General features: G+C 49.9%; 1 protein-coding gene across 2 annotated transcripts in view; it reads left to right on the top strand.

Annotated features, from left to right (window-relative positions):
- PAK1 (p21 (RAC1) activated kinase 1) overlaps window positions 1-24,812 on the top strand; it is an 81,989-nt gene extending 57,177 nt beyond the window's left edge. For both annotated transcript variants that reach the window (XM_077341268.1, XM_077341269.1), the window contains 12 exons: window positions 306-453; window positions 1,442-1,479; window positions 7,987-8,103; window positions 9,320-9,491; window positions 12,562-12,625; window positions 14,283-14,331; window positions 14,891-15,003; window positions 18,213-18,330; window positions 20,417-20,516; window positions 21,328-21,524; window positions 22,133-22,270; window positions 23,745-24,812. In XM_077341268.1, coding sequence (XP_077197383.1) covers window positions 306-453; window positions 1,442-1,479; window positions 7,987-8,103; window positions 9,320-9,491; window positions 12,562-12,625; window positions 14,283-14,331; window positions 14,891-15,003; window positions 18,213-18,330; window positions 20,417-20,516; window positions 21,328-21,524; window positions 22,133-22,270; window positions 23,745-23,831 — 1,341 coding nt within the window. In that variant the 3' untranslated portion in view covers window positions 23,832-24,812. The remainder of the gene's footprint in view (window positions 1-305; window positions 454-1,441; window positions 1,480-7,986; window positions 8,104-9,319; window positions 9,492-12,561; window positions 12,626-14,282; window positions 14,332-14,890; window positions 15,004-18,212; window positions 18,331-20,416; window positions 20,517-21,327; window positions 21,525-22,132; window positions 22,271-23,744) is intronic.
- The last annotated feature ends 1,177 nt before the right edge of the window (window positions 24,813-25,989 follow it).

Here is a 25,989-nt window from a genome sequence, read left to right as displayed (position 1 = left end):
AATGACTGCCGGCATGAGGTCACTTCCTGAAAATCCTGGAAGTGACATCACGGCGCTCTGGGAATCCCCAGAAACTCTGTGTTAAAATTGTAACGTTTCCGGCGACTTATGTGGAGGCCTGGCTTTACTTCCAGCTAAACCCTCCTTTTTCCCCCCTTTTTGGAAGTGACAACACAATTGCCAACAGCCTGCACCCCCATCCAATCTCCCCATCTGGCTTTAAGCACGAGGAGATATCTATTCCCACTGGAAAGCTCTTTGGTCAAAGAGCAGAAGAGGCTGACCTTTCTCCTTCTTTTAACCAGGGCATGCCGGAGCAATGGGCCCGCCTGCTCCAGACCTCAAACATCACCAAGTCAGAGCAGAAGAAGAACCCTCAAGCCGTGCTGGACGTGCTAGAGTTCTACAATTCGAAAAAGACCTCCAACAGTCAGAAGTATATGAGCTTTACAGGTAGGCCAGTTGAGATCCACCAGGAATAGCTTTTGGAAGAGGCTGCGTGGTGTAGTGGCTAGAGCAGGGGTAGTCAAACTGCGGCCCTCCAGATGTCCATGGACTACAATTCCCACGAGCCCCTGCCAGCCCCTGCCAGCGAATGGGAGTAGGCATGCGAATGCTGGCAGGGGCTCGTGGGAATTGTAGTCCATGGACATCTGGAGGGCTGCAGTTTGACTACCCCTGGGCTATAGTCTCAGAATAGGATCTGGCAACCTCGATCAAAGCCCCTGGGCCCGTGACTCTCTTCTCTCTTCTTAACCCTACCTCACAGGGGGGTTGTTGTGAGGGTAACAGGAAAGAGAGAACAGCTTTAAAAGATTCATGGAGGATAAGTCCATCAAACGGTGACTAGACATGGTGAATTAGGGGTAACTTTCACAATTAGTGCCTCTGAATCCCAGAGCCAGGAGGCATCCCTGGGGAAGGCCTCGGTACCCTGTTGTTGGTCATCCAGAGGAACTGGCTGGCCACTGTGTGAGACAGGAGGCTGGACTAGATCCATCAGGGCTCATCTGTTTGGATAGTGTGTGTATGGTGGCTAAGATTTCATCTACCCCCTCTTCCCACCAACCTATGAGTTAGTATTGGGAGAAGGGACAGGTTTTCGTATTTTTCCCCACTGTTCTGCTCTTTTATATTATGTTCATCGGATTGTGATGTTTTAATGGGTTTTTTAACGGGGTTTTTATTCAGACTGATGTAACCCGCCATGGGCCACTGGGAATGGGGGGCAATAAATCAAAGTATAATAACAGTAACAATAACAACAATAATAATTTTGACGCACTGGGTAAGAAAGAAGAGCTTTTATAAGTCTCCAGCTCCATTAGGCAGCGAGCGATATGGATTGCTATTCGCATTTTTTAAAAATCTTGGTCCCCTTTTGAACTGCAGGTCTTACACAGGTAGATCATGCAAATAATTTCAGACCTTCTTCTTCCAGATAAATCTGCAGAGGATTACAGCTCTTCAAACACACTGGTAAGTGCCAGAAAGTGAGGCCCGTTGCTCCTTGTAGCTCTGTGTGGTCTTCTATGATGGGTGGAACTACCAAGGAAGACTCTGCAGAGGAAGGCCATGGCCAACCCCCTCTGCTTCTCTTGACAGCCCCTTTGTTGGGGTCACCACAATTTGGGTGCTAAGTTGGGTTGATACTCGGATGGGAGACCACCAAGGAAGACTCTGCAGAGGAAGGCCATGGCCAACCCCCTCTGCTTCTCTTGACAGCCCCTTTGTTGGGGTCACCACAATATGGGTGCTAAGTTGGGTTGATACTCGGATGGGAGACCACCAAGGAAGACTGCAGAGGAAGGCCATGGCCAACCCCCTCTGCCTCTCTTGACAGCCCCTTTGTTGGGGTCACCACAATTTGGGTGCTAAGTTGGGTTGATACTCGGATGGGAGACCACCAAGGAAGACTCTGCATAGGAAGGCAATGGCCCACCACCTCTTCTTCTCAATTGCCACAAAATTCTGTCACTGAGGGTCTCCGTAAACTTGTTATGACCCGACAGCCCTTAAATACATGAATCTGTGCCGCTGGCATATTCCTGGTTAATAGGTAGCTGTCATTCCCTACGAACCCATCATTTGTCCACAGGGTCACCTGGGAAACGCCCTCTTTCTCATTTATCGGATTAGGCCATTTACAGTTTTATAAGCAGCAGGCGAGATCTCTCGGTCACGGGTGGGTGAGGTGACCGCAAACAAATGATTAACTCAGCGTTTCTCACTTATTTACTGTTAAGAAACGGCTGAAACATCCTTCAAGCTTTGAGAAACCCCAGAAGTGGCTCAATCATGCAGAATATGGTTGGGAAGCAGAGCTGTGGACACGCCCACCCAAGCCCCTCCCCTTCCTACCCCCCTCCAGGCCCATAATTTTGGACCATACATCACCTGATCAACATTTACATTTTAAATATACGTTAACAATTCATTAACTCCCACTCATTCGGGAAGAAACCCGAGGGTTTCTGGTTTAGAAAACTTGGATTAGCTCCAATTACGGGATAAATTTGTAGTCCTGGATTTTGCCAGATGCCGAATGTAGAGCAGAAGGGCGCAATCTGAGGAACATTTGGGCACGTGTTCATGTGCAAATTTATGCCAGGTACCAGAATGCTAGCACTTATTTCTTCACGCGGAGACGTGACTTTGTCAAACTGCAGTAGTATCTAAGGTCCAAAGTGCTGGATCATTTCTTTCTGATTGGTGGACTTTGGTGTAATTCTCTATCTTTACAATGGGCTGTTAGGCTGGGTGAGTTTCAGTTCTCAGGAGCAAATGATGTGGCCCATTTGTGCCTGGACGTGGCGTTTCAGACCACAGGTGAAAAGCCTTTCCCCACTTACATCAGAGCAGTGCCTGCAGGCACCTTGTGAATCCCTCCGTAGTGGGTTGGGCACAGCCACAAAATGGCTTTCGCAGGAGGTGGAGCCAATCAATCCGATGGCCAATCAGGAGCGTTGCTGGCAAAAGCCCTTGCTTTCTAGGAAACGTTAGCAAAAGCAAAAGGTATCGGTGGGCAGTGAGGCACCCCTGCGCTTGGCTTAGGAGATCCCTGGCTTAGATGCTTGACCTAGGCAGAAATCTTCCCTATGTATGGGCGCATACATGCACACCCACCATCGTTCCCAGTGTGGCTTTCCAATTTGACTTCTGCAGAAAGCCAGCATAGTTAAGAGTGGTGGCTGTTAATCTGGAGAGACGGGTTTGATCTTCTGTTCCTCCATGTGCAGCCAGCTGGATGACATGGGACTAGTCACAGTCCTGTTAGATCTGTTCTCACAGAGCAGTTCTCTCAGAGCTCTCTCAGCCCCACCTACCTCATAAGGCGTTCTGTTGCGGGGGGAGGAAAGGAAGGCGATGGGAAGCCGTTTAGGGACTCCTTCGGGTAGTGAGAAGTGGGGTGTAAAAACCAACTCTTCCTCCTTTGTCTTTGTTGTTTTGTCCAGAGGCCCTGTATCAATACCCTAATGAAGGGAAAGGAAAGTAGGGCTTTGCCTTAAAGACGTACAAAAAAAAAAAAATTTCAAGAGGATTTCATAACTTCTCCTTATCCTTAATACAGATACATCTACAAAACAATTTATACTTGACCCATTCTAAGAGCTGTTTTGCTCTTTTTTTTTTGCTGTTATTCAATTCTGGGCTTCTCCTCTCTTGTTTAAAAAGATCTACTGCTCACATCTTTGTAGCTCTTGTTATATGTTCATTAAAATTGCCTTGAGCTTGGAGGGTTTTTTACCAGCGAGATGCAGAGATGCTTAGTTTTTTCCTGATGTGGTTGTTTTCAGTTTGTGGGGATAGCTATTTTTGCACCGAAGGGATGAGACTGAAGATGAATTTTCTCACTATTAGGCTCGGCAGCTCCCTGTGAATTTAGGCAGACTGCGGGAGGGATGCGGCAGTGATTGGCTCTCGTGGCCCTTTTTGGCATGCCCAGGCGAATGCCAGTCGCCACTTTGGGGTCCACTGTGAGGGCCACTGAGCCGGCAATGGCAGACACAGGGTGAGGGATCTCCTCAGCCCCCATTTTGAAACCCCGCAAGTCATGGCACCACTAAGGGCCTTCGCAGTACCCTGATTGAAAGAGGTTTAGAAGAAGAAGAAGAAGAGTTGGTTATTATATGCCGCTTTTCTGTACCTGAAGGAGTCTCAAAGCGGCTTCCAGTCGCCTTCCCTTTCCTCTCCCCACAACAGACACCCTGCGAGGGAGGTGAGGCTGAGAGAGCCCTGATATTACTGAAGAAGAAGAAGAGTTGGTTCTTATATGCCGCTTTTCTCTACCCAAAGGAGTCTCAAAGCGGCTTCCACTCGCCTTCCCTTTCCTCTCCCCACAAGAGACACCCTGTGAGGGAGGGGAGGCTGAGAGAGCCCTGAGATTACTGAAGAAGAAGAAGAAGAGTTGGTTCTTATATGCCGCTTTTCTCTACCCAAAGGAGTCTCAAAGCGGCTTCCAGTCACTGTCCCTTTCCTCTCCCCACAAGAGACACCCTGTGAAGTGGCTGAGGCTGAGAGAGCCCTGAGATTACTGAAGAAGAAGAAGAGTTGGTTCTTATATGCCACTTTTCTCTACCTGAAGGAGTCTCAGAGTGGCTTACAGTGGCTTCCAGATGTGGAAAAAAATCAGTCCTTTGCAGGTGGAAAAGATTTTGCAAAGAAGAAAATGAAAAAGACAAAGACTATGAAGTAGAAGAGGTTTTTGTACTCCTCTTTTCTCTACCCGAAGGAGTCTCAAAGGGGCTTCCAGTCACCGTCCCTTTCCTCTCCCTACAACAGACACCCTGTGAGGTGGGTGAGTCTGAGAGAGCTCTGATATTCCTGCTTGGTCAGAACAGCTTTATCAATGCCCAAGGTCACCCAGCTGGCTGCACGTGGGGGAGCGGGGAATCAAGCCCGGCTCGCCAAATTAGAAGTCTGCACTCCCAACCACTGCCAAGCTGCTTCTTTAGCTGCTCAAGCAATTGTACCCCCAACCTCACAGTCATCAGGGTGATGTCACTGCCCGAGCACTGAAGACCATTATGAGAGGGCCTTGTCCACCCCATGGCAAAGGGGCCAGTGAATGGGTCATCCTCTCAAGATGTCTTTCCGGCTCTGTCTCAAGGCTGGGTCACCTTGAAACCAAGTCGTCGGAGAGCTGCTGATTTGCCCCTTGCTTTCTGCTCCCCGCTGGATCAGAGCAGGGGTCCGTCTATGCCAGCATTCTGTTGCGCATAGAGGCCAACCAGCTGCCATGGGAGACCAAACGGACAAGGCCTAGAGGAGGACAGATTCAGGCAGGTAGCCGCATTGGTCTGAAGCAGCGCGACCAACTTTGAATTCTTTTCCACGTTTAAGACCAACAAACTTTTATTCTGGGTGTAAGCTTTTGTGTGCATACACGCCTAGGCAGGTACAGATTATCATAGAATCATAGAGTGGGAAGGGGCCATAGAGGCCATCTAGTCCAACCCCCTGCTCAACGCAGGATCAGCCCTAAGCATCCTAAAGCATACATATAGGTAGGAAGTGGGGGTTGCCAGGAAGGGCCAGTTTGAAGAAGAGTTGGCGTTTTATGCCCCACTTTTCACTGCCCGGATGAGTCACAAAGCGGCTTCCAATCGCCTTCCCTACCCTCTCCCCACAACAGACACCCTGTGTGGAAGGTGGGGCTGAGAAAGCTCTGACAGGACTGCTCTGTGAGAACAGCACTATCAGTGCTGTGACTAGCCCAAGGTCACCCAGCTGGCTGCATGCCAAGGAGTGGTGAATCAAACCCAACTCGCCAGATTAGATGCTGACACTCTTAACCACCACACTGTGCCGTATAAGTAACAGAGCAGCATATATTGTTAAGATTGGACCTGTGAATAGCAGCAAATTACCATACAGCATAAGAAAGGAGTTTACAGCCGATGTAAGAACTGCTTTACACTGGCATGTATAGTTAAGTAAGAAACCAATGTCTCTATTAAGCCCCGGAGGTTCCATTCTCCTGAGTGTTGTAATAATTTGGTAACTCAGCAGTCTTTCATTCTAGTCTGCTTCCGAAATTCCTTTGCAATAACCACCCCCCTTCCGCCCCTACATTGAGGTCCCCCACTGAATGTCCTGGATTGCTGGAGTGTTCCCCTACAAGTTTCTCAGTTTTGTGGTTCTTGCGGTCAGATTTGTGAACCAAAGTTGCAGCACTGGCATTTGATGACATCTACAGCATTAGAAGAGGAGCCTGTGAATAAGCCTGAAATGGGGTAGTTGATGTTGTGAGATTGTGTGGTCCATTGATTGTGTGGTCTGGGTGTATGTGGCAGCAGAGTTGGCATCTGGACTTACCGCAAGCTCTGGATTCTACTTCAGTTCGCTTTTGGGCAATGCCACTTCCCCAGCCGGTTTTGGGGAAGATTTTTTTACTCCCTGTTTTCTCCTTGTCCCCATTTCATATTTCTTTTCTCGCCTTTGGAGGCAGCTGGTCGTGCCAAGGAAGGCGTCTGCTTCAGCCGAAATTTCCACGCGACTTCCCAGCTGACAGCAGAAAGGCTGATTTGCATTTTGGTCTCTTGGCGACATGCCAGGCCTTTCGCTTTGGAAGCAAAAGATTTGAATTTTTGACGTTTCGATTGAGTGCCGCCCCCTTGTGTGTTTCCTTTGCTAGAAGCCTCTTAAGTTTGTTGGAGTGAAATTCGTGTTTTAAGGCTGTCTGTGGTTAGCCTCTTTGTATTTCTGCATTGCTGCTGTGGAGTAATTCGCTGCAGACAGACAAAAGTAGACAAAGAACAAAACTTTCATTCCCTCCCCCCCCCCCCCCCGCCAGTATGGCCTGTAAGACACAAAAGATGTTGTAGTAGAAAACAGCCAAAGTCCAGTTACACCTTAAAGATTTAACCACATTTGTGATAGGGAAGGAGCTTTCTTGAGTCACTGCTCACTTCTTCGGGTACGGCTAGAATGGCAGTCCATGTGTCCTTATAATCTTGGCGAGTGGAGCAATTTCAGATGACGAATGACAGTAGCAGGCAAATCACATTAGCTGGTGTGATTGGATTACATGTGGTATGTAGGAGGCTAGTCGCCCTGGAGAAATCCACATTGGTCATGAGAAAGGAAACCAAGGTCTCGATTCGGTCCAGGAGGACACGTTGTCTTGAGCTTCATTATCTGTTGTGAACTAGCAGTCCCTCTTTCTAATCTCCCTTTGAAATTCCTTTGTAAGAGAACTTCTACTTTTAGGTCTATTAATTCTTTGTCGAAGGGACTGGCCTGTTTGTCCAGTGGAGCTTTTCTCTACCAGGAGTCTCAAAGCAGCTTACATTTGCCTTCACTTTCCTCTCCCCACAACAAGTCATATGAGGAATGGTTGAGAGAGCTTGGTCTGCTTAGCATGGAAGAAGATGACAAAGAGGTGATATGATCACCATTTTCAAATAATTGAAGGGGTGTCATATAGAACAGTGGTCTGCAACCTTCTTCAGGCTGGGGATTGGCGGCGGCGGGGAGGGCGATCGGCTGGCCGCACATGCCGCGCATGCGTGGCACTCCCACAATTGCGTGCATGCGCGAACCGGCCGCACATGGAGCAAACGCGCATGCGCAACCCGGTCGCGCACGTTCACATGCATGGGAGTACCACAAATGCACGTTTGCAGCCACGCAAACGCGCATGCGCGGCCCTGCGGGGAGAGGGAGCCACGGCCCGGTGGTTGGGGACCACCAATATAGAAGATGGAGCAGAGTTGTTCTCTCTTGCCCCAGAGGGACGAACCAGATCCAATGAAATGAAATTATTTCAAAAGAAATTCCATCTAAACCTCCGGAAGAAGTTCCTGACAATGAGAGCGGTTCCTCAGTGTAACAGGCTTCCTCAGGAGGTGGAAGTTTTTAAGCAGAGCCTAGATAGCCATCAGACAAAAATAGTGATTCTGGGAATTTAGAGATTGTGAGGGGGTGTGCAGAAGGGATTATGCGCTCGTATTTTTTTTATAGCGATTCATGTTTCCGTTGCAGAATGTGAAGACCGTCTCGGAAACACCCGTGGTTCCTCCCGTTTCGGAAGATGAAGACGATGAGGATGATGCCGCCCCTCCCCCTGTCATCGCCCCTCGTCCCGAGCACACGAAATCCGTGAGTTTCATCTCGGCTCAATGGCCAACCCTTGGCCATTGAAGCATTGGTATTGCTGATCAATTCCTGACAAGTACAAAGCAACTGTATTTGGGACCTTCTGCATGTCAAGCAGATGCTCTGCCCCTCTTATGTCAGATGAACCTCTCGTGTCTGAGATTTCAGCAGGAAAAGCCTGAAGGTTGTTCAGCCACCCTCTGCAACCTGCATGCCTATAAACTTGCTCTTTACAATTAAATGATTCCTAGGAAAACCCACATTCTGCATGTAGTGCTTCTGTCCTACATTTTTTCTGTGTGCACATGGAATCACAGAATGTAGCCTTCTCTCCAGAACTGCTCTCAGAACCAGCTCCTGAGTTTAGAGTTTTATTTTAGCTGTCATGCCGAAGAGCCACTGAAAAACCTCGCTGTCTGTCTGGCCATTTTATCCAACCTTCTTCCACGAGGAGCTCTGGGCATTGCATATGACAGGAGTGACCCAACTGTGTCTCTCCAGATGTCCATGAACTACAGCTCCAGTGAGCCCCTGCCAGCATTGGCAGGGGCTCATGGGAATTGTAGTCTAGAGACACCTGGACAGCGTTCTCACCCTGCATTTTGTCCTACAACAACCCTGTGTAGTTGGTCAGAATGAGAGAATGCATGGAACAAAGTCACCAAAGGCTTTCCTGTATTCTCTTTTTACCTTGCTTGGAAGTTCTTGTTTCTTCTGGAGCAGTTTACAAGTGGTCTGTCCTGTGTGTGTTTTGCTGCCTCTAGTGGTCGATTCGATATTACATTGGTTTATGTCCAGTATAAAAACCTACAGTCGACATCTGCAGGGAGATCCGATGGATATACACAGCCGTTATATTGAACTGGCTGCTTGAGGGGCCAAAGAAAAAGAAATTTTCAACAGAGGAAAATGAGAATGTGGAAAATCCCCTTGTCAATTTTGTGACAGGGTGGCATCTTGAACCTGGATCTTCCAGATCCTAATCCAAACACCGCACCAAACTGGCATCATGGCTCCGAAAAGAACTATTGGATTATTTTTAAATGCCTGCTGACCCACGGACTGTTGCCACTTCTTAGTGTAGCAAAACTTACATTGACATTGTGTTGTTTTGCATGCGTTGAAGTCCCTTTCTGCCAGTCCTTTTTTTTCATAAAGTATTTTGGACCAGATGTTTCTTACATGTGCCCATGCTTCTTCTTCTTCTCCCATAACCTAGATATACACCCGCTCTGTGATCGAGCCCCTTCCCCCAACCAAAGAGGTGGCCACATCGCCGCTCCCTTCCCCGTCGGACAACAACACAACGCCCCCCGACACGCTGACCAGGAGTGCTGACAAGCAGAAGAAGAAGCCCAAAATGACAGATGAAGAGATCTTGGAAAAGCTGAGTAAGTCTCTTGGCTGAAACACATCTTTGGACCTGGTGCGGACGTAGCAGAGTGCAGAATCGCAATTGCAGAAGGCACAGCTAAGGCTGAGGGATGCCTCTGGGGAGATGAGGGGACTTTAGGATGCTTTGGGCTGATCCTGCGTTGAGCAGGGGGTTGGACTAGATGGCCTCTATGGCCCCTTCCAACTCTTTGATTCTATGATTCTGCGTTGAGCAGGGGGTTGGACTAGATGGCCTCTATGGCCCCTTCCAACTCTTTGATTCTATGATTCTGCGTTGAGCAGGGGGTTGGACTAGATGGCCTCTATGGCCCCTTCCAACTCTTTGATTCTATGATTCTGCGTTGAGCAGGGGGTTGGACTAGATGGCCTCTATGGCCCCTTCCAACTCTTTGATTCTATGATTCTGCGTTGAGCAGGGGGTTGGACTAGATGGCCTCTATGGACCCTTCCAACTCTTTGATTCTATGATTCTGCGTTGAGCAGGGGGTTGGACTAGATGGCCTCTATGGCCCCTTCCAACTCATTGATTCTATGATTCTGCGTTGAGCAGGGGGTTGGACTAGATGGCCTCTATGGCCCCTTCCAACTCCTTGATTCTATGATTCTGTGACTTACTGGGAGCAGTGGGAGGTCCATCTGATGGGCCTCCCCTTCTGAAACCCCACCCTCCCTAGGCTCCGCCTCTCCAGGAATTTCCCGATCCGGAGAGCGAGTTTGAGAGAGAGTTGTGAGGACGGGGGGAAAGTGGGCGATGGGCAGACGAGGGCCATTGGGATGCTCTTAAAAACAGCACTGGGTCTGGGCAGCATAGGTGGGCCCAGTGGTGTGACCCCACCTCCGTTGGTTCTAGACAGGCCGCCGCTTTCAAGGTTTCCCTCCGTCCTGCGCGATTCTTACCTGCCTCCCGGCGGAGCTGACGCGGGATTCCCGTAATGGGCAGCCAAACTGAATCCACAGCGGCTTCTCCTCTCCAAACAGTATTATTAATTCATGGTTTTAAAAACGGAGCCCGCAGCTTGCGAGCAGAGAGGGAGTTGATCCGTATTAATTAGCTGAAATATTAATCGCGTGCGCGCCAAGAGCAGAAGTCTCATCGCTTTAGAGCGTCGGTTTTGAGAGGCCGGGAAGCGAGTTTGGGAGTCTTTGGTCTGTGCATCTCTGATCCAGCTGCGTTCTGGGAAACCCGCTTGTAAAAGCTCGGTCTGGCATGCCGACCCCGTCACCTGGATGCCCACACGCCCCCCCTTTTCCTCACCCCCTCCCTGGCGCCTGCTTTCTTCGTGAATCCTGGAAGGAAACTGTGAAGGATCTTAATGCACTAGACAGATCCAAGGAGGAGCGGTCTGTCAGTGGTTTTTAGGTGCAGTGACTAAGAGGAACCTCCACAGCCAGGGGCAGATAGCCTTTGAACCTAGAGCTAAGAGCCTCAGTCTCTGTGCCCTGTTGATGGATTCCCCAGACGAACCGGTTGGCCAGTATGTGGGATGAGATGCAGGGCTAGGTGGGCCATTAGTCTGATCCAGCAGGGCTCTTCTGATGTTCTTACGAAGAAGGTCTTGGTCTAGATCAGGGGTAGTCAAACTGCGGCCCTCCAGATGTCCATGGACTACAATTCCCAGAAGCCCCTGCCAGCATTCGCTGGCAGGCGCTTCTGGGAATTGTAGTCCATGGACATCTGGAGGGCCGCAGTTTGACTACCCCTGATCTAGATGGACTGTTGGTTTAATCCAGCAGGGCTCTTTTTGTGTTTTTCTTGGGGGACAGGCCTCAGCCCCTGTGCCCTGTCGTTGGCTCTGCAGGGGAATTGGCTGGCCCATGTGAGCTGGGAGGCTGAGCTAGATGGACCACTGGTCTGATCCAGCAGGGCTCTTCTGAGCTTCCCTGTGCCTGTTGTTGGCCCTCCAGAGGAACTGGTTGGTCACTGTGTGACGCAGGATGCTGGACTAGATGGACTCCTGGTCTGATCCAGCAGGGCTCTTCTGATGTTCTTATGAAGGCCTGGGCCTCTATGCCCTGTTGACCTTTCTCTGTTCATTCCAGAGATGCAGAGGAGTGACAAGGTCCAGCATAGGTTGCTAGTAAGTTAGGATGGGATTTATTTGTCTGCTATTGGTGCTCATTGTTTTCTCAAGTCGGATGTCAAGTTTGTGGACATGGGGGCTGTTGAGCCACACGGAAGCACCAAATTCTGCAGCACGATACACTGACCCCTGAAAACAGAGCATCTACATCAGGCTTTCTCAACTAGGGTTTCGTAAAGCTTCTTGAAGAGCCTCTTGAGGCGCAGAGTGGTAAGGCAGCCGTCTGAAAGCTTTGCCCATGAGGCTGGGAGTTCAATCCCAGCAGCCGGCTCAAGGTTGACTCAGCCTTCCATCCTTCCGAGGTCGGTAAAATGAGGACCCAGCTTGCTTGCTGGGGGGTAAACGGTAATGACTGGGGAAGGCACTGGCAAACCACCCCGTATTGAGTCTGCCATGAGAACGCTAGAGGGCGTCACCTCAAGAGTCAGACATGACTCGGTGCTTGCACAGGGGATACCTTCACCTTTACCTTTAAAGCTTCTTGACGGCCCTGGAAGGGGTTCCCAAACGGGCGGGAATTCATTAGTTTCTTATATATTTTAAAAATTTCTTAAAACATTTATTGAGGGATATGGCCATATATGCCCATGTCAACCCCCTTCTTCCCAAAATGGCCAACGATGGGCCTGGAGGGGGTGATAAGGGGAGGGGCCCCAGGTGGGCGTGTCCACAGCTCTGCTCCCCAATTGTATTCTGTACAGTCGCATCACTTTTGGGGTTTCTCGAAGCCTGAAGACTGTATCAGGGGATTTTTTGATGGGGAAAAAAGTTGAGAAAGGCTGATCTAAATGTTGCAGCCGACACGCCCCGAGTTGTACTACATCATTTTGGGAGGCTGTTGTTCGGCAACACTTTGCCAGTCTTCAAGGGACCACTGGGCTCAAATTTTATTTTTAATCTTCGCTCTAAGTTGCCTTTCTCCGCAGTGAAATTGGAACGTTGACGCCTGTCTTTGTTTTCTCCTCTCCCACCGATTTGTTTTAAGGAGGTATCGTGAGCGTGGGTGACCCCAAGAAGAAATACACGAGTTTTGAGAAGATTGGACAGGGGTGAGTAGACTCAAATTCCTCCACTTCCTCCTTTAGCCAAGCAGGAAACAGATCTGACTCTTTATTGCTCAGAGTTCTCCTCCTCGGTTCTCGAATCAGCAACTGAATGGGCACACGAGGTTTTGATTTAAGAATTTGATTCTATGATTCTAATACACTCCCTCTGACAATTGAATTTGCAAATGTGAATGAATTGCTTTTTGTCGAAGGGGGAACAATGCTCGCCCCTGCTCTCTTTCTACTTATTGGGCTCCATTTTTCTCCTTCCCCCCCCCCCACCAGTACCTCGGAGGGTATGCCTGTGGCATCATGGGAAATGTAGTCCACAGAATACCTGATGTCACAATCAGGCGCCCTGTGGACTACATTTCCCAGGGTGCCTCAGGCATGCCCGCCAAGGTACTGGTGAGGGGGGAGGAGGAAGGTGGAGGCCAGTAAGGTATGCCTGAGGCACCTTGGGAAATGTAGTCCACAGAGCACCTAATACTAAGTATCAGCAAATACCCATGGCGTCCCCTTTTTCAGAGTCTACCCACTGGAGTTAGTTATGGGTCTAACTCCATATTGTCTACAACTAGCAGCTATCTGGAAAGATTGCTATTTTAAAGGTATTTCTCCAGCCATGCCACCTTTTACTGAGAGTCCTACCTGAAAAGCCAACCACCTAAGAAAAAAATATCTGACACTATCCTACCCTTAGGAACAATTTTAGTTGAAGGGTAACTAAAAAATTAAAAAAAAATAAAGTCTAAAGTCAGCATGGTGTAGTGGTTAAGAGGGGTGGCTTCTAATCTGGCGAGCTGGGTTTGATTCCCCGCTTAACCTCCACATGCAGCCCGCTGGGTGACCTTGGGCTAGTCACAGTCGTGTTAAGAGTTGTTTTCACAGAACAGTTCTGTCAGAGGTCTCACAGCCTCGCCTACTTCATGGTGTCTGTTGTGGGGAGAGGAAGGGATGGTGATTGGAAGCTGCTTTGAGACTCCTTCGGGCAGTGAAAAGGGAGTTATAAAAAAACAACGCTTCTAGATTTATTTATTGTTTCAAAGGTGGACCCTCCCTGGCCTGACCCAGCAGGGCTCTTCTGAGGGTCTTCTCAGGGGAAGGCCTCGGCCTCTCTGCCCCGTGGCTGGCCCTGCAAAGGAACTGGCTGGCCCCTGGGTGAGACGGGAGGCTGGACTGGAGGGACCCTCCCTGGCCTGACCCAGCAGGGCTCTTCTGAGGGTCTTCTCAGGGGAAGGCCTCGGCCTCTCTGCCCTGTGGCTGGCCCTGCAGAGGAACTGGCTGGCTCCTGGGTGAGACAGGAGGCTGGACTGGATGGACCCTCCCTGGCCTGACCCAGCACGGCTCTTCTGAGGGTCTTCTCAGGGGAAGGCCTCGGCCTCTCTGCCCTGTGGCTGGCCCTGCAGAGGGACTGGCTGGCCCCTGGGTGAGACAGGAGGCTGGGCTAGATGGACCCTCCCTGGTCTGACCCAACAGACTGTTCTGATGTTCCTTTATCAAGAAGTAATCGTTGGTAGGCTCATAACATGTTTGTTGCAGGCTGTACAACATCTGCCTCTTGGTAGGTAGATTCGCGAACAGCACTTGAGATTTGCTGTCTAGGCTGCTGTTTTGACCATTTCTCCTTTTCTCTCCCCCCCCCCCCTCCTTTGTTCAGAGCTTCAGGTACGGTTTATACAGCGATCGACGTGGCCACAGGGCAAGAGGTGCGTCCTTTCAGGATTCTAGAGTGCATGCAGGGCGTTCATCCTGATATAGTCAAATAAATGCTTCTCCACTCAGTTCTTTCCGGTGTCATCTGGGACATTTCCCGTGGCTACGAGTGCAGATGCTAATGTATTTTGGGGAGCAGGGGAGGAATGACTTGGCCCAAATCTGCTGAGTCACGGCTTCCCTGGCTACCTGGGCGCTGTTCCAAAGTAATATGACTCAGCTGGATTTCCTCAAGAAATAAATCCAAGGTTTCGGGCAAATCGATCCAGCAATCTGCTTCAAAACTCTGTGACTTGGACCCTGAGAGCTGCTTTCCCTATAGGGCAGGTGGGGAGGGGACACACCTCTCCAGCAATTTCTCTTGTGCATGAGCATCCCCTATAAGGCGCCGTTGTTCTCCAGGGGACCTGATCCGGCTAATCAGGAGATGAACCGTAACACTGGTATATCTCCAGATGCCGCCTAGAGTTTGGCATTCCTAACAGGGGGTTGTGCAAAGGCCGGAAGGGGGGCTGGCTTGCTAGTAACCATTCTCCCAATTTTGGATTTCAGGTTGCCATCAAACAGATGAACTTGCAGCAGCAGCCGAAGAAAGAGCTGATAATCAACGAAATCCTGGTCATGAGGGAAAACAAGAATCCCAACATCGTCAACTACCTGGACAGGTGTGTGCCATAGCAGACAAAAAGGGTCATTCATGGTGGCGATCGTCTTTGCCTGCCATAAACAGATTGTCCCTGCAGTCACCCAGAGGGTCATCAAGGACTCTGTTAAGAGAGCAAGCGTGGTGTAGTGGTTAAAGAGCAGCAAACTCAGTCTGGAGAACGGGCTTTGATTCCACACTTCTCCACATGCAGCTAGCTGGGTGACCTTGAGCTTGTTACAGTCCTGATAGCGCTTTTCTGACTGATCAGTTCTCTCAGAACTCTGTCAGCCTCACCTACTTCACAGGGCTTCTGTCATGGAGAGTGGAAGGGAAGGCGATTGTATGCTCCTTCCTTCCTTCCTTCCTTCCTTCCTTCCTTCCTTCCTTCCTTCCTTCCTTCCTTCCTTCCTTCCTTCCTTCCTTCCTTCCTTCCTTCCTTCCTTCCTTCCTTCCTTCCTTCCTTCCTTCCTTCTCTTTCTTTCTCTCTCTTTCTTTCTCTCTTTCTCTCTTTTCTTGGTTGACCTCAGTTCTAAGTCACAGACAGCCAAAGCTGAACTAAGGATAAGGACTTGGGCATGTTACTCTGTGACAGCTCAGAGCTGTTGGAAAACCTCCTTCCTCTGCTCCAAGACACGCTGCGTTTGGCTGTTCTCTTTCCCCAGCGAGGAAGGAGACAAGCTGTTCTGAAAATTTGTTTCCTCCCTCCCACGGGGGACAGGAGAAGCCCCGTCGATTCCACTTTGGCCCCAATTCAACCATCCTTGCAGGGAAAAAGGAGCGTCCCATAGGTCCTCAAGACCAAAGTGTCCCCCCCATACCTTTTGGGGGTCTGTGAAACCATTTCCTCCAGCCCTGGGCTACGCTAAAAGGTCCCCGAGGCTGCCTCAAGCCAGTCCCTTCCCTAAATGTGACACTTCACAAGCAAACCTTGCAAAGTGCCCAATTCTTCTGCTCATGGCTCTCGTGGCCAGCACCTGTGGGGTGGCACTTCTGCCTTCCGGAATGCGGAAAGAATCGATGTGTTCCGCCGAAGGATTCCATCATGGCAGAAGGAGATCGAATCTGCGACCTTCTGCTCACCAAGCAGATGATCTGCCGGTGAGCCACGTGAAACTGCCCCATGCCTAATTTGAGCTATCCAAATCACACAGAGCTGGAAGAGACCACCAAGGGTCATCCAGTCCAGCCTCACACCCTCATGGCAAGTGCTCATCCCATCCTCCTCCTAAAAACTCCCAACAGAGGCAACTGCCCTGCCCTCCGAGGCAGCCTGTCCCATCCACGAACAGCCCTCGCTGCCAGAAAATAGTTCCTCATATTGAAGCCGAACCTCCTTTCCCGTCATTTGGACCCGTTCCTCCTAGTTCTTGTCCCTAAACCGGCAGTGAACAAGTTGGCCCCCTCTTCAACACGTCTGCCTTTCACGTAGTTGACACCGCTTTAGGATCAGACCCGCTCCTCCTCTTCAAACTACACAGACCCAACTCTCTCCACCTCTCCTCGTGAGACCTCCTTAACCATCCCAGTTGCTCCAGCTTGTCAATGTCCTCCTTGAACTGGGGCACCCAAAACGGGACACACTATTTCCAATGAGGTGTAATCAGTGCGGAATAGAGCAGGATGATAACTTTTAGATTCTGTGCTCCTAGCAAGGCAACCTAGTATCCCATCCGCCTTCTTCGCTGCTGTATTGCACTGTTGGCTCAGATTTCCTTCCTTCCTTCCTTCCTTCCTTCCTTCCTTCCTTCCTTCCTTCCTTCCTTCCTTCCTTCCTTCCTTCCTTCCTTCCTTTTCCTTCCTTCCTTCCTTCCTTCCTTCCTTCCTTCCTTCCTTCCTTCCTTCCTTCCTTCCTTCCTTCCTTCCTTCCTTCCTTCCTTCCTTCCTTCCTTCTTTCTTTTCTTTTCTTTTCTTTTCTTTTCTTTTTTCTTTTTTCTTTTTAAACAGTTTATTATACTTATATACATCTACAAATAACAACATCACCACTGACCAAAAAAAAAACAAAACAAAAAACGTATTTTCTTTATGTTTTGTAAAATTTTGCAGAGGCCGGAAAATTTTTCTTCATGTAGCTCCACTGTTGGCTCATATTCAACACACTGTTCCCCAAAACTCCAAAGTCCTTTTCACATGGACTTATCTTATATTCATAGAATAGAATAGAATCATAGAATCATAGAGCTGGAAGGGACCTCCTGGGTCATCTAGTCCAACCCCCTGCACTGTGCAGGACACTCACAACCCTCTCGCTCCTCCACTGTCACCTGCCACCCCCTTGAGCCTTCACAGAATCATAGAATCATAGAGCTGGAAGGGATCTCCTGGGTCATCTAGTCCACCCCCCTGCACTATGCAGGACACTCACAACCCTCTCGCTCCTCCACTGTCACCTGCCACCCCCTTGAGCCTTCACAGAATCAGCCTCTCCGTCAGATGGCTCTCCAGCCTGTGTTTAAAAATCTCCAAAGATGGAGAACCCACATGATTCATACATCACAATATGATTGCCCAAATTTAATTCTTGACACTTCTCCTTATTAAAATTCTTTTTGTTGGCTATGGCCCCATTTCCAAGTCTATCCAGACCTCCTCGAATGCAGGTCTTTTCCTCTGTGGTATCAGCCACCCCACCTAATATAGGGTCATCTCCAAATGTTATCAGTGTCCCCTCTATTGCCTCATCCAAATCAATGAAACTGTGAAACAGTACTGGCCCAATCAGAGAACTCTATGGCACGCCTTCAAGGGGAAGGAGAAGAAGAGTCGGTTTTTATACCCCGCTTTTCACTACCCGAAGGAATCTCAGAGCCCCTTCCTCTCCCCACAACAGCCACCCATTGAGGGAGGTGTGGCTGAGAAAGCCCAGACAGAGCTGCTCTGTGAAAACAGCTCTAACGGGACTCTGACGAGCCCAAGGTCACCTGGCTGGCTGGCTGTGCGTGGAGGAGCGGGGGGATCAAACCCGGCTTGGCAGATTGGTAGCCATCGCTCGTGACCACTGTACCATGCTCTTAACCACTATGCCAAGATGAAGGTGAACCATGGATGAGGACCCATTGGTTTGTACCACTCTTGGCCCATTCAGGTCAGTATTGTCCGCTCAGGCTGTCCGTGGTGTCAGACAGATCTCTTCCATGTCCCCAGCTGCCTTGTCCTTTTGGGCCGGGGGGCATGTCTGGCTGAAGACACTCACCGTTCGCCTCCTGTTGTTTCTCTGCCTTCCCGCAGTTACCTCGTAGGGGATGAGCTGTGGGTTGTCATGGAGTATTTGGCCGGCGGCTCCCTGACGGACGTGGTGACGGAGACCTGCATGGACGAGGGGCAGATAGCAGCCGTGTGCCGAGAGGTAAGAGCAGACGATGGCCTGCCAATGGTCTAGTGCAGGGGTGGCCGTGCTGTGGCTCTCCGGTGGTCCACGGACTACAATTCCCATGAGCCCCTGCAAGCTGGGTCACCTTGGACTAGTCACAGCCCTGATAGAGCTGTTCTGACCGAGCAGTCCTGACAGAGCTCTCTCAGCCCCACCTACCTCCCAGGATGCCTGTTGTGGGGAGAGAAAGGGAAGGTGACTATAAGCCGCTTTGAGCCTCCTTCGGGTAGAGAAAAGCAGGGTGTAAAAACCAGCTCTTCTTCCTCTGCCTGCCAGTGATGTCAGCATGTTGGCAGCAGATACTGGAACACTCTGGTATTTTGGGCCCCATTCTGTGCAAAACCATAGAGTTTTGCCCAGATGCCAGAGTGTCCCCCAGCCATGTGCTGATGTCATTTCCTGGAGCACAGGAAGTGGCACCACCATGTTGCTGGAGACATCATGTCATCAGCAAGGGCCCTGCTGGTAAGTCCTCCCAGTGTGCTAAACTATAGAGTCTTGCCCAGATGCCAGAGTGTCCCCTGGCCATTTGCTGATGTCATTTCCTGGTACAGAGGAAGTGACATCAGCATATTGCCAGAGACATTGTGTCATCAACAAGGTCCCTGCTGCTAAGTCCTCCCAGCTTTGAACTTGAACTTAGAGTTTCCCAACCTGGATCGGGGAACCCTTACCTCCCTCCCCCCTCCTCAGTGGCTGAGGAGAGGGTACTTGGTATCTCTAGCTGACTTTCACATATTCCAGCCCGTCTCCGTACTCACAAGGAGCTAGAAACTTTTTCCTTTTGATTAAAAAATCTGCAAAAGCTGAGATTCTAGAGCTGCACATTCATTACACAACGTGGCTCTCCTTCCCTTTGTGGGGGGGGCATCATCTGGGTTTGGAATTGGGGTTCCTGTGTGTGGGCAGGTAAGTTTTGAATTTCCTGTGTTCTGCAGGGGGTTGGACTAGATGACCCTGGAGGGCCCTTCTAACTCTGTGATTCTATGAAATGCTGATTGCTTTATCAGCGGGGGCAGGGCACAGAGGAATAAGCATTGCCTCTTGATCGCTCCATCTCCACCCCACCCCCCAAAAACCCTACCTGCCAGTCCCATGCATAATTCAAGCATTAAAAGCCCCTATGCCTTGCTGGGACCCCTCTGAAGAGCAATGTCTAATTGCTGTAGGTTTTTAAAAAAAATTAATGGCTCGCAGGTATCTGGAGTACCGTCTCCTCCTTGGCTTTCACCTGAGTCTGTCCTGTCCTCGTTCTCACAGCCTGTGTCCTTCACCAACATAAGTGCCTGCTCGCAGAGATAACCAGTGCGAGAAAAATAGATTTGCTCATAGCTACGGGAAAATGAATAGGCCTTTTGAAAACACACACACACACACACACATACACAACTACTTTGGCTCCTTTGACCCTCGCCAAGGTTTTGAGAGGGGGCCTAGCTGGCAACCCAGGTGCTAACACAAGCCCTGGAAGGTTTTGTTCCATCTTCTATGAGTTTTTTTTAAAAAAGGCTCTTGACTCTTGGTTTAGATGTGAATCGTTCTGTATTGAATTTCATAGAATCATAGAGTTGGAAGGGGCCATAGAGGCCATCTAGTCCCACCCCCTGCTCAACGCAGGATCAGCCCTAAGCATCCTAAAGCATCCAAGAAAAGTGTGTATCCAACCTTTGCTTGAAGACTGCCAGTGAGGGGGAGCTCACCACCTCCTTAGGCAGCCTATTCCACTGCTGAACTACTCTGACTGTGAAAAACCTTTTTCCTGATATCTAGCCTATATCGTTGTGCTTGTAGTTTAAACCCATTACTGCGTGTCCTCTCCTCTGCAGCCAGCAGAAACAGCATCCTGCCCTCCTCCAAGTGACAACCTTTCAAGTACTTAAAGAGGGCTATCATGTCCCCTCTCAACCTCCTTTTCTCCAGGCTGAACATTCCCAAGTCCCTCAACCTCTCTTCATAGGGCATTTCACCCAAATGTTAGCCAGTCGATAGGCCTCTTGCTCTGACGGTCCCCCCTACATTAGCCTAATGATTTTGATTCCTCCCTGTGGGTTTTTCTCCGCAGTGTCTTCAAGCCTTGGAGTTCCTCCATTCCAACCAGGTCATCCACCGAGACATCAAGAGCGACAACATCTTGCTCGGAATGGACGGCTCTGTCAAACTAAGTACGGGGATGGGGTTGCGTGTGCGTATGTGTGCGTGGGGGGGGGGGGGGTTAGGGAAGGCCTGGTGTCTTCCAGAACTGCATCCGTGCCCTGATCCAGACCATAGTTGGCTGCACCCAGAGACGAAGCACAGGGTAGATTGCTCGAGCAAATGAGCCAAGCTGCATTCTTAAAAGGAAGGTGTTCTCTTTTCTCACTAGCCCCCATCCACTCTAAGGAGTCATAAGCAAAAATAATTCTTTGTGTCCCTTACAATCTTTAATATTTTGCACTCTGTGGGTACTAATTTGTTGGTGGTTCCCAGCCTGTGTGAGGTCTGCCTGGCCTCCACCAGGGGCAGGGCCTTTTCGGTCCAGGCCCCGCCTGGTGGAACAAGCTCCCCAAAAGAGCTGAGGGCCCTGAAGGAACTGTTGTGGTTCTGCAGGGCCTGTAAGACGGAGTTCTTCCACCAGGTCTTTGGTTGAGGCCAGGGTGCAGCAGATTCAAAATTGGAATGGTTGGCACCCCGGGAATTTTCCCCCGGGTTCGTGAGAGGGAAGGGGTAGGGCTGGGGGTTTCTCCTTTCGGTTTTCTCCCCTTGGCACTTCCAGATTCTTTGCTTGCATCCTAACGGGAGTTAAAAGTGAGCTAGTGGGCAAAGCCTTCGTCCCAAAATGTGTCTCCTGTTTGAAACCGTTAGCTGTGAAACATTGAGGATTTCTCACCCGTGAAAGGGGTCTATCCCTGGTCTTCCTCCACCAGCCCCGGCGTGAGCCTTAGGGACGTGTCCCGTCCGGGGCAAGCGCCAATTTTCTTTCCCTTCCTTTCCCAGCCGATTTCGGTTTCTGCGCCCAGATTACGCCCGAGCAGAGCAAGCGTAGCACGATGGTGGGGACACCCTACTGGATGGCTCCGGAGGTGGTCACCCGGAAAGCCTACGGGCCCAAGGTGGACATCTGGTCTCTCGGGATAATGGCCATTGAAATGATCGAAGGGGAGCCCCCCTACCTCAACGAGAACCCCCTGAGGGTAAGCTTATATTCCTTCCCCCCCCTTCCGCCTAGGGGCGTACGAGAAGAAAGCATCAGAGCTGGTCTGATTGCTGATCGGGTTGGAGGGCGGAGCCTAGAAGGTCAAAGGGCGCTAGGGTTGCCGAAATCTCCCAGCATTCCAGCTGAGGTCTGGACCATAGAAATAAGCCTTCGGCTGCTTTGGAGGGTGGGCTGTAGGATATTGCACCCTGCTGAGACCCCTTCCTTAGCTCCACCCCCTCCCCCAAATTCTCCCAGAATGCCCCACCCTGGTATCGACAACCCTGGGGGTTTGTTCTCGGGATGTGGGAACTGCAATACCTTCCCAACTCCTTGCCTTCCCAACCAGCTCTGAGACTCGGTGAGACAGGTGGTCTGTAAAAGACACAATTCCATCACCTCCACCTTGGCTGGACCCAATTTCGACTTGCTTGCCTTTGGCCTTTCAGCCCCAGCGGCCAAGCCAGCGGCTTAAGATCCTGGTAGTAGCCTGAGCAAAGACCCGGAGAAGGCGGGGAGGGGCTGGGTTACAGGCTCACCCATTAGCGATATTTGGCAGGGGGTTTACGTGGCCCGGGCTGAACTTGTGCTTTCACCTGCCCCTAGGCCTTGTATCTCATCGCGACCAACGGCACGCCGGAACTGCAGAATCCAGAAAAGCTTTCGCCCATCTTTAGGGACTTCCTGAACCGCTGCTTGGAGATGGACGTGGAGAAACGGGGGTCGGCCAAAGAGCTCCTCCAGGTGACTCTCCCTTGGGGGGGAAGAGCCCGGACCCCTGATGGCCAAGAATGACGATGGGGCTCCAGTTGTCTTTCTTTCTTTCTTTCTTTCTTTCTTTCTTTCTTTCTTTCTTTCTTTCTTTCTTTCTTTCTTTCTTTCTTTCTTTCTTTCTTCCTTTCTTCCTTTCTTCCTTTCTTCCTTCCTTTCTTCCTTCCTTTCTTCCTTCCTTCCTTCCTTCCTTCCTTCCTTCCTTCCTTCTTTCTTTCTTTCTTTCTTTCTTCCTTCCTTCCTTCCTTCCTTCCTTCCTTCCTTCCTTCCTTTCTTCCTTTCTTCCTTTCTTCCTTTCTTTCTTCCTTTCTTCCTTCCTTCCTTCCTTCCTTCCTTCCTTCCTTCCATTCTCTGTCTCCTTCCTTCCTTCCTACGTTCCTTCCTTCCTTCTTCCTCTTTTATTATTTATTATTTTATTGCCTGCGACTCCCGGAACCGGCCCGTGGCGGGTTGCAGATGTCCAGTAAAACCCCATTAAATCAGACAGCAAAAATGACAATAAAAACAGCAACATGGCAGTAAAATTTCCCCAACCTCCTCTTCCTCCCCCAAAAAATTCTAGGGGGAAATGAAGCGGGTCACAATGACAATGGACTGCTGATTACACCAGCCCCCCGCCCCGCAAATTTATACTATTTATGACTTAAGTGCAGTATTTCTCAACCTTTTTACCATTGTGAAACCCCAGAAGAGGTGCGATCGTGCAGAATATGGTTGGGGAGCAGAGCTGTGGACACGCCCACCTGAGGCCCCTCCCCTTCCCACCCCCTTCAGGCCCATCATTGGCCATGGGGGGGGCAGGTCAACATGACCATATATGGTCATATCACCTGATAACCCCATGGCCTTCAAGAAACACTAGGATTCCGTGAAACCCTGGTTGAGAAAGCCTAACTTAGAGGGAGGATCCTGTCTTGACAGTTGTGGGGAGAGGAAAGGGAAGGCGATTGGAAGCTGCTTTGAGACTCCTTTGGGTAGAGAAAAGCGGCATATAAGAACCAACTCTTCTTCTTCTTCAATTCTGGCCTGGCCAACATCATTTCTTGCTTGGGTATGGCTGTTTCCAGCTTTTTCTGCCAGTGTGTCGTGGTGCTCAAGAATGAGGGACTCTTATATCGGAGATGCAGGTTCAAATCCCTATATATCCCATGGAATCTTGCTGGATGACCTCGGGCCAGTCATACTGTCTTAGCCTAGCCTACCTCACAGGGTCGTTGTGAGGATAGAGTGACGGAGAGGAGAACGGTATAAGCCCCTTTAGGTCCCCCTGTTGGGGAGAAATGCATGGTACAGGTGAATTAAATAAATACGATTGTTGCCGCATGCCACCTCCTGAGTCCAGGCACTGGAAAGGTCGTGGACCAACCGAGAAAAGTAGCAAGGGTGGGAACCGTACGGAGACAATATTATTCCATTCTCTCAGTTTCTCTCCTTCCTTCTCTTCCAGCACCAGTTCCTAAAAATTGCCAAGCCACTGTCCAGCCTCACCCCCCTGATCATCGCCGCTAAGGAGGCCACAAAGAACAACCACTGAAACGGCCCCGGAGCCCGAGGGGTCGTGCCAAACCCTTTTTAAGTACTATTTAAAAAGAAAGACACTGTTTCTAAGAGCTTGTGACTTTTACCATGCTCCGAGACGTCTAATCCCGCAAGAGTGGGATGGTGCCAACGATCGGCGTTGAGTCACAGAGGGGTCAGGAGATTTGACGTTTGACCTGCGCTCTACAAACAAGAAAGAGACTCTTTGAGTGTTTCGGAGGGAGCGTTTGAGAGCACCTATTCTTAAACAGCGCAACAGCAAGCCACCTTCTCCCCCCCCCTTTTAACGTGGGGGTTTAAGAAAGGGGGCAGCAAATTACATCGACTGTCGTGTCCCCCTTTCCACCCCGAATGAAATGGAATTTTGCTCCTCCCCTGCTCCTTGAATCAGTGTTGCAGACCTGCTACTGAGAAATGCTGCCACGGTTTGGATTACTTGAAAGTACGAATGGGCAAAGATGGGACGGTTTTTAAGGCCCTGCGAGAGACACGCAGCGACCCGTTCTCTTTACGTGCTCCCCTTCTAGATCCTCAGACGTAGAGAAGCTGACACTTGGACATGTAGAAGCCGAGAAGAAGCTGATAACGGTTTGGACGGGTCGTCCTCCCTTCCCGCGAACCATCGGAGGATTACGCTGATCACACCTTGTCCGCTCGATTAAATTCACCTCGCCACCTCCTCTGCTCTGCGGTCATCTGTCCTTTTTGGCGAAAGAATCTCTTAGCAATAATTCTCAAGGATTCTGATCGGGTGGAAGGTTTCTCGGCCACAGGAGGACTGTACCGTAAGGGTTAGCCCTCGGCTGGCGACGTTCCGTGTCTGAGGGTGCTGCCCTCCTCTCCCCATCTGGAGTATAAACATCTTACTCATCTGCCTTTGTCTCATTCTGTAACCTGTAAGTCCGAAACGGCTCGCCGTAGGCCGTCGGTCGGATCAGGGCCTGCCAAATTTTAATAAAACGATGGTTGAAAACTGCGTTTTGCTTTACAGCCTTCCCTCCTCCCTTCCCCCCCCCAAAAAGGGGTGCTATAATGTCGTGTCTCTGTTAGGTAAAACGTCTCCCTGTGGCAGCTACTCCTTGAGGCACAGGTTATGCTCTTTGTACTTTTACGGTCTTCTCCCCAGCGGCCCACTGCTAGCCCCATATTAGGTATCCGTTCATTTGCACCCGTTGCAGGATAGGGGATCCAAATTACCACCAAACCGGGCCAGAGAATTTTTCCAAGGTATCATTTTAACGGCTACGGCAATTCAAAAATGAGGTCATTTTCTCATGTGTGTGTATGCCAATTGAAAAAGTATACAAACAATTTTAATAGCAACATATGCAAACTCTACCAAACTATTCTCAAATACAATAGACTTTGTGAATTCTCAAGGGATCATTTGATATGTTAAGAAGTCGGAGAAAATGATCAAGTCAAGGAACTAAGCTAATGGATCCAGAAGTGACCCAGTACCTGAAACTGTTGGATGAGCAGGAAGAGGGAAAACAGATTTATGGATTTGGGGCAGCCCATAAAATATAGGGAGTCTAGGATTTAGGCATAAAAGAAAATGTGCTAATTTGGAATCTGTGTGTCCCAGACTAATAGCACCTCCCACCATAGTTTTAACTGTCTTAATAGTATCTAAGGCAGGGATAGTCAAACTGCCGCCCTCCAGATGTCCATGGACTACAATTCCCAGGAGCCCCTGCCAGCAAATGCTGGCAGGGGCTCCTGGGAATTGTAGTCCATGGACATCTGGAGGGCTGCAGTTTGTCTACCCCTGATCTAAGGTATCTGTATAGGTAAATACCAGAATGATCATTCAACAGGTAAAGTGCCATCTTCTTATAATCAACTTTATTCATTATAACAACCAAGCCCCCCCCCCCTCTTCTCTGCAGGTTTAAATATCAATTCTGGGTTCTGACTTAATGCATTCAAAATAGATCATTGGTGTTTGCTTAGATCAGTTGTTCTCAACCTTCCTAGTGCCGTGACCCTTAAATACAGCTCCTCATGGGGCGACCCCCGACCATAAAATTATGCAAGGGTTCTTTCGCAGAAATTAAACCAAAACTGACCAATGGCGTGAAGATCCAGTGTTCATGATGATATATACATTGGTTATAAATGGTATATAAAGCACCTTCAGGAGGGGAGGC

Source organism: Paroedura picta, chromosome 6, assembly GCF_049243985.1.
Source record: "Paroedura picta isolate Pp20150507F chromosome 6, Ppicta_v3.0, whole genome shotgun sequence".
NCBI lineage: Eukaryota > Metazoa > Chordata > Lepidosauria > Squamata > Gekkonidae > Paroedura > Paroedura picta.
This window is presented reverse-complemented; position numbering and strand designations above follow the sequence as displayed.